Here is an 8,215-nt window from a genome sequence, read left to right as displayed (position 1 = left end):
GGAAAGGGCGATGGCGCAGTCGCGCCCTCCTTGGGAGGTACCGAGGCTACACTTGGCGGCAGTGGTGGTGCAGCGACATCCCCCGCCGCGGCTGCAGGTTGCGACGCGCCGACCTTGACCCACGTGGGGGTGGCCAGGCGGGCCGCTCCATGCGTGCTTGTCGCGTGCGCTGGCCCGAGTGCCTCCTGGGCTGGGGCGGTGGAGTCGGAGTGTTGGGGTTGGCCCCGGCCGGGAGGAGCTCCATGTCGTAACCGTTGCCAGTCGCGACGAAGTCGAGGCTCCCGAACCGGAGCACCGTGCCTGCCGGGAGCAGGCGTGGCCCGTCTTCCATCTAGGGAACAAGAGGGAATGAAGAAATCACGCAGTGCAGTCCCCCTACCTGTCGCGCCAACTGTCGGTGTCCAGACCCGGCGGCCCGGCACCAACTAGTGATGATGCTGCGCGGTCCCTAACCCTAGATGGTTGATTCAAGAGGCAACACAGTAATGCACGGATTTATCCTGGTTCTGGCCGCGGGGCCGTACGTCCAGCAAGAGTGTGCGAGTGCACTGCACTATCTTACACCGAAGTGCTTGTAGTAGGGGGTACAAGCGAGGCGAGAGAGGGAGGAAAGCTCCCAAGTCTCTGCTAGATGATTGAGGCGAGTGCCAATATCGTACTCCGGGGAGCGGGTGTGTGTGTTGCGGGATGAGTTGATCGTATGAGCATGTGAGATCGTGTGTTCGTTGTCCGGATGAGAGGCCTGCCTCCTCCTTTTATACACACAAGGAGGAGCGGTGTACAAGCACTGGGGGTTATAAAGTCATCATCTTCTCCCCGAATCGGGGGCGTGCAATGGACGTTTACTGTAGAAAGTACACTGTGCGGTACTGGAGATCATGGCGCCAGGCGTAGCAGTTGTCCTGGGCGGCGTCCTGACCTCGCGGAGATCGCACTGGCATCCTTGTGGCTCCAGTGGGTGTCGTGGCGATTGCTGTGGAGGGTACCGTCCTCCAGACGTGACGTGGCAGAGCGTCGAGGGTCCTGCCGGCGGGGTCTTGCTCCGGTCAAGGTCCGGACCGCGTTCGAGGGTCGCGCCCATGCCGTCCGAGAGTTCCGCAGTGGAGAAAGTATGCGGAGTAGGCAGCACAGTGGCAGGAGCAGTGCCGGGCAAGTCTGCACGGAGCGTCGCAGGTTCCACTGTGCCGCTGCAGTGCTGGGGATGGCAGAGCAGTGATCGGAGTTGGCGGACGGGACCCGGTCACAACCTCTGTGCGGCATGGTGGCCTGACGCCGTCCGGCCCGCGTTCTGCGGTGGAGTGGTTGGCATTTAATGCCCTTGTCCGACGGGCAGGTGAGCAGATGGGTTACTAGTTTCGTCAGCCGAGGGGTGGCCTTGAGCGAGGCGGAGTTCGTCTGCTTTCACGAGGGCAGACCCGCTACCCTCGAGTGAGGCGGAGGTGTGATGCACTGTCGAGGGCCTCGGCGGGGAGGCCTCGAGCGAGACAGAGGTCGCTCCGCGGGTTAGAGGGAGGCCTCGGATGGGCCGTACCGCGGAGGTGGGCCATAGGCTGAGTGAGGACTGGGCTTCTTTGGGTCTTGGAAAGGACTTTGGGTGTTGTAGGAGAGTTGGAGCCGTTGAGTCTTCTTTCCCTTCGGATCGGAGGAAGACGGTAGACCTAGGCTTGCTGTGGTTGTAGAGCCTAGCAAGGTGGTATGCACTGTGTGCCTGATTGTGTTTTGTGTTTGAGAGCGATTTTGTTCCTAGATTAAGGTGCCCCTAATTGTGGTACCCACCAATTCGATTCTCTATAATAGGAAAAACAATGTCGGCGAGCTGGAACTTTGCCCTAAGCGAAATAGTCAATCGCGCCCCTATCAGGCTATCACCCACCCAGCCCGCCACATGTCACGTGCTCCTACCCCACCCTATCAATGGCCGGTGGCCCCCCATCAGCCCAGCCCAGATCTCCCATTCTCGCCGTCACTGACACCACGGCCCCACCTTTACCGTTGCCGGCCTGCCCTTCCAAGCCCGGCAGACCGCCCCCCCGTCCTTCCCCCTCCATCTTCCCCACCCTACCATTTCAAATCACTCTCTCCACCCCCCTGCTCGTCGTCGGCGTCGCCAATCCACCCATCAACTCCCAGATCTCTCCCCCTCTCGCTCGCGCTCGCCGCGGATGTCCTCGTCGGCGCGCTTCGACCTCCGGGTAAAACCCTAGCCACCCCCGGACCCCAGATCCGCCGTCCTCCCATTCGCCGCCGAGGCGACTGACATCCTCCTCCTCAATGCAGGCCTCGTCGCAGCAGCTGCAGGCGCCGGCGTCGCACGCCGGCATGAGGTGAGCGCCGTCGCGGCCTCTCTCCTCCTCTGTCTATTCTCTCCGGGGTTCGAGGTGGCCGGCTTGGTTCTGAATTCTGATGGTGGCGCGCCCTGTTCGTGCAGCGACGGGGGCGCGTTCGCGAATGCGGGGAACCTGGAGCACTGCGCCCGGTACCTCAACCAGACGCTCGTCACCTTCGGATTCCCGGCCTCGCTCGACCTCTTCGCCACCGATCCGGTCAGCTCCGCCTCCCTCTGGCAGCCCCCGCCCGATGATGCTTCACGCCTACGCGGTTGTTTCGGTTGCGTGGGTTTACTGGTTTTCTCATGGTGTTTTTTTGGACAAATTCCCTAGGCTAATGCGTGATTGCTCTGTTTTTTCGTCTCTGTCCATTTTGCTAGATAACCGCTTATTATTCTTCTAATTTTAATTTTTGCCAGTATTTTCATGCTTATGTTTTTGGGTTTGGGACATGCTTCTCCAACAATTTGTTCTTGTGGACATGTTATTGTGGAACGTTTTTTTTATGCAACAGGAGGGGATGCTGAGTTATTGTCGAACCTTATGTTGTTTCACTATTTTTTTGGTCAATTATATACTTTTTCCCAAAAATAATGTGGTTCTGGGCGTGGAGGTAGAGAGGCAGATTAGAGCAACTTCTCCCATGAGCCTGTTCTCTAAACATACCACACTTCTTTGGGTTTGTGCAGATCTCGATTGCAAGAACATGCAACTGCATCTACGCATTGCTGCAGCAGCGCCAGAGGGACATTGAGTTCAGGGAGTCTACAAATGATCTGCGGCAGCGGTGAGCCTTGCGCTAATCATTTCTTCCATTGATTTTTCATGTTGTAATTAGGATGTTCTTAGTTAGGTTAGTTATGAATTGCTCACCAGATCTGGAAGGTAGCACTGATTAGTGAGAGACATAGTACTGCTTCTGCATCACAAGACATAGTACTGGTTGGTAGTGATAGATGCTGATTGTGCCTCTCACATGACATTATTGTTCTCATTCATGTTTGTTTTCTTGACCTTGGACATGATGATGATGGTTGGTTGAATCACTTAATTGTACTCCGTACGTTTTTAAATCTATGATGTTAGCTAATAGCTTAATATAATGACATTTAGTTCAAGCTAATAGCTTAATATACAGCGTTTAGGACAAGCTAATATCTTGTCCTAAATGTCATGTATTTAAAAACAGTGGAACTGTGGGAGTATCATTTAACAGTAAGAGTATGGGTTTTAGGCCCATGTTATAAAACCTGAAATCTGCCTGGTCCAGGAGAACTGGTTGACATCAATTCTAACCAAAGTTTTTTTCTTGTAGTATAGACTGAGAGGAAAGTCCTGAGAAATTGAAGTTTTTTTATCCACTCTGCTAAGAAATAACACATTTCCTCAAATTTTTCAAGTGCAGTTTTCTTCACCATTTTTTTTGTACTCAGTGTTAGTTCCTTTTTTGTTTTCCTACTGAACCAACTAATACTTATATCTCAGGCATAGTAAAATGAGGCTTAACTTTATTGCATAAATTTGACTTAAGCTAGCATTAGGTTAGTACTTGCTGTTTGTGTTTATAGCCGTGTTGAATCTTGATTTTGCTTGCCTGTAAAGTTTTGTTTTCACAGTGCAATTCTTCCTTTGAATCAAAACTAGATCAGGCAATTATGTACTGTTGTCCTTGACATCACGCACCATAGATTTACTTTTCTCGACATTACCACTTTCTGCCATGAGCCAACCCTATCACAACCTATAGTACACCATTTCTCCTTAATCATCTCCCTTCCTTTTTTTTCCTTTTAACAATGATTCCTACTGTACCATTAAATCTCTATTGTCTCTCCTCTACAATCCTGTTGATATTGTAATTTTATTGCTAACATCTCCTATTTGTCTGATATAACCTGCTGAAAGTTTTAAATATGTCTACCTTGTAATTAGGTGGACCTAACAACCAAATGATCTGTTCTATTTGTCATCATTAGTTGCACCTGCATGGTACTATTTGCCCAGAGCCTATTCCTTCACAGCAGTGTATTACAAGGCCATTTATGTAATAAAAAATCAGAAGCCTAGGCATCCAGGCGGACCCAGCTTGCATTAGGTTACAGTGACGCCTTGTTGCCTAGGCGTCCAGGCATACCCAGCTCGCCTCGCCTCGCCTTACTGCCTTTAAACACTGGGGAGTATATCAGTTAGGTAAGGAGGCTAATGCAGTTGATTGCAACATTTGGACAATTTCCACCAGAATATTGTCAGCTTTTGGAGTAAATGAACGAAAGTCTGTTGTCTGCTTTATTCCATTATACATTCATGCCATTCAATTAGGTGGCAACATAAATGCAAGTGACGAATATTTGCCTAATGCTGTGTCACCTTATGTGGCTAATGGTTCTGTAACTAATGTTACACAACTTTCAGTATGCAGTCGGATATTTCACGTCTGGAAGCCAAGATTGAAAGAATGGATGCTCAATTAGCAGCCAAAGATCGGGAGCTAGCCACACTTACTCGAACAGTTCGTTCTTTCATCAATTTCTCTTTGGATTCTTCGCCATTCTTGGGATTCTAAATTCTTTTCAATTACCAGGAGGCGAAAAACACTGCAGCCTTGAAATCTCAGATTGATAAGCTGCAGCAAGAACGTGATGAATTTCAGAAAATGGTTATAGGAAATCAGGTTAGATTCTGACTTATTTTCTTACTTTCCTTCGAAGATCACCCTAGTTTACGATGAAGAGAATTGCATCAATGTTTGGTGATGAGATGACATGAACCTGTACTGTGCTATTATTCTTTTGCAAGCAAGTACGCACCCAGCAAATCCATGAAATGAAGAAGAAAGAGAAGGAATACATAAAATTGCAGGCAAGTATTTGTATCTTTAAAAGGTGATGTTGTAACAGAGACAGCATAGTAATTGTACTGAAAGCAGCTTTGTCTGATTTGCAGGAGAAGCTTAACCAGGTATTAATGGAGAAGAAAAAGGAGTCCTCCCGTTCTGGAATGGAAATAATGAACTTGTTGCAGGTTGCTTATGAATCTTCTTGGTTGTTATAATATGTATTCTTATTTTTATTTTGTATTTCAGTCTTATGTTTATTTGTACTCCAACTTCAACAGAAAGAAGGACGGCAACGTGGAACTTGGAATGGAAAAAAGAATGACAACGATTATTACAAAATGATTGTAAGGAGTAATGCATTTTTGAAACTTAAGCCGGATTGAATATATTCTAAATTACTTGATTGCATATCCAGGTTGATGCATATGAAGTGAAAAAGCAAGAACTGATGCAGGAGAATGCTGATTTACGGGCACTATTGCGTTCAATGCAGGTAAAAGCAATGCCATATTTCAATTTAGTTTCCTGCTTTTGTATGTAATATGTTTGTAACATGGTTCCATCGTAGTTCTAAAGGCATCGCCTAGACATCCAGGTGGACCCAGCTCGCCTTAGCCAACAGCCACGCTTTGTTGCCTAGGCATCCAGGCGTACCCAGCTCGCCTTGGGTCGTCTTGTCACCTTTAAAACACTACTTCCATGTCATTGTTGCTTTTATAGTGCGCATAATATTCTTCAATTTTCTAGAAATTTTCCTTAAGACATTTATGCTTAATTCATAAAAAACACTCGACCAGAAAGAGAGACACCCCTCTAACTTTGTCTTAAAGAAGCTGGTACCAAGATTAGAACCTGGGCCGGCAACAGGGGTTTCATCGACCCTTGGAGTTCAACGCTCTAACTGTTACACCGCGATAATCTCTGGTATTATGCTTAATTCATTGGATGCCTGGAACAATAAGTAACAGTTTATAGTTTCTCATGTACAAATTCTGTAATGCCATTATTTGATGGTCCAAAAAACCACGGTAACATTAGGAGTCATCAGTGCCACATTCTTTTTCGTCCCTCAACTATCGTGTGCAAAATCTATCTGAAACAAACCGGGGGATGAGAATTGAACAGTTTGGAAAGATGGATGAAAATTAAACTGTAAGGATAGTTGAAGGAGTACAAATAGGCTAGATTCCTAATTATAAATATTGAACAGTGTGTTGACCCAAGTGACAATGTTTTACCTCAGATGGACATGCGTGAGTTCCTCAATGCTCCGAATGGATCATCACAGCCTACCGTTGCTGCCAATGGAAGAAAAGAGGCAGGGTCTCCTCAGTCCCCGCTAGGTGGCAAGACGGTATAATATGAATGATTTTCATTACGTCTTTAACTGTTGGTTTCTCCATCCTTTTTTGTTTCCTTTTGAACTCACCTGGCTCTCTGCCATGTATCAAATCACACTTTTTCTTTACTTATGCCAGATAACTTTTGTTTAGTTAGAGTCACATGCTCACTCTTTGATTCCTTTTTGTTTTCACATGTCAGGATGTCTTTGACCTGCCATTTCACATGGCAAGAGACCAGATAGAAGAGAGTTTGCGCACAAAAATGGCTTCAATCAAGGTAGGAGGAACTGGATTAAGATTTATATCTCCATCTTACAATTTTTGTTTCAGGATGCATACTTGTTTTCATTAAATCATGGTGTCCATTTCCTATTGCTACCAGGCACGAATGACGCAACTTCAAGATGCTCAAAAAGGTGCTGAAGTGACCTCTGAGGCTACCGAGCGTGAGCTTGAACTCGAAGCTCAGCTGGTTGAAGCAAGGAGCATCATTCAAGAGCAGGTTTGCGCTCTTTTTTATATTTTTCCTTACCCACTTCTGAATGACAGTAGATCTCTCGCATGGTAATTGCCAACACTAAACTGCATGGAATCCTGTTTATAGTTGGCATGCATAATGCTGTTGTGTATGCTTTAACTGCGTACAGTTGTCATGAATAACCTTACATTTAAGAACTAAATGTGCAGGCCTCCATCATGTCCAAGCACTTCACCAAGTCTGATAAGCCAAGGTGATTTGATAATGTCTTGTTTTAGCTGGTTCTATTCTGTTCCCTCCAACTGGACCCTTCAATTTATGGATTCCCTCGCAGCGGCAGGAGGCATAGTGGTCTGGATGGCGAGCGAGAGGCGTCTGCCGAGGTGTGAAAATGGCAAGACCTCTTTTTTAGTAAGCGCTCAGGTAGTATGTTGCAGGATAACGTCTTCCTGGCATGGTAGCCTGAGTCTAGGCGCCGTCGATGCAGTATGATGTCCAGGAGCATCTCCTCCGGTGCATGGCTAACCTGGTTCACCTCTACTAGTTACGTGTAGCGTAAGTGTAATTGTAATCCTACCGTTTGAATTATGGCAGTGTAGCTACCTTACACATAGTTACATCCCTGGAAGAAATGCACCCATTGGACGTGGCTTACAGGAGTGTTGTTGGCATGCCATGTTAGCAACGTTGTACATGCAATTAGCCATGGCTAGTCTACAGAATGTGGACTGCAGCAGGCTGTCAACTGTCGCTGCTATGGCACAATCTGGTTTGCGGCATGGTGCAGTTACCATTGGATCGAAATAGGGGCTGAATCTTTGCTTGAGTGCAAGTTGATGCTTGTTACTGGAACATTATTGATCTTGAAAAGATTCTGTGCCGAGCCCGGGCCAGCCGCGTCGTGTTCGTAGCAATGTCGATGCGTCTGCGTCCACTGTACAGTTCCAGACGCGCAGGTGCCAGAAAACCATGGAACGTCACAACCGTGGCACGACACACGTGTGGCTACGAACGCCCTACGCTTTGCTTGGGACCTGGGGAACGTAGAGCCTTCTGTCCTTGGGAATTGCCGGTGCTGAATTGGCTTTGGGATGGGCGTGGAACTGGGAGAATCGGGCACGGATCTGGCCCTTGGTTGCTTGCACGCATCACGTTCTTCAGATCCAGATCCACCCACGAGGAAAGCTGACTCGGCCTCGTGCGACCGCGCAATTGGATTTAATTTCGAGAA

At 47.8% G+C, this 8,215-nt stretch overlaps 1 protein-coding gene across 2 annotated transcripts; it reads left to right on the top strand.

The window, feature by feature from the left end:
* Positions 1 to 2,024: 2,024 nt before the first annotated feature.
* Positions 2,025 to 7,838, top strand: LOC120679228 (afadin- and alpha-actinin-binding protein-like). Of its 2 annotated transcripts, none has more exons than XM_039960766.1 (15): positions 2,025 to 2,192; positions 2,278 to 2,324; positions 2,429 to 2,543; positions 3,017 to 3,114; positions 4,740 to 4,836; positions 4,909 to 4,998; positions 5,124 to 5,186; positions 5,271 to 5,348; positions 5,442 to 5,507; positions 5,579 to 5,656; positions 6,407 to 6,517; positions 6,706 to 6,783; positions 6,889 to 7,008; positions 7,194 to 7,237; positions 7,319 to 7,838. In XM_039960766.1, the coding sequence occupies exons 1-15, from the start codon at positions 2,163 to 2,165 to the stop codon at positions 7,371 to 7,373; spliced, it is 1,170 nt and encodes a 389-aa protein (XP_039816700.1). In that variant the 5' UTR covers positions 2,025 to 2,162; the 3' UTR covers positions 7,374 to 7,838. The 2 variants fall into 2 exon arrangements, with proteins under 2 accessions (XP_039816700.1, XP_039816701.1); XM_039960767.1 differs by having other exon boundaries at positions 7,325 to 7,810.
* Positions 7,839 to 8,215: the final 377 nt, after the last annotated feature.

The sequence above is a fragment of the Panicum virgatum genome, chromosome 6N (assembly GCF_016808335.1).
Source record: "Panicum virgatum strain AP13 chromosome 6N, P.virgatum_v5, whole genome shotgun sequence".
Lineage (NCBI taxonomy): Eukaryota > Viridiplantae > Streptophyta > Magnoliopsida > Poales > Poaceae > Panicum > Panicum virgatum.
This window is presented reverse-complemented; position numbering and strand designations above follow the sequence as displayed.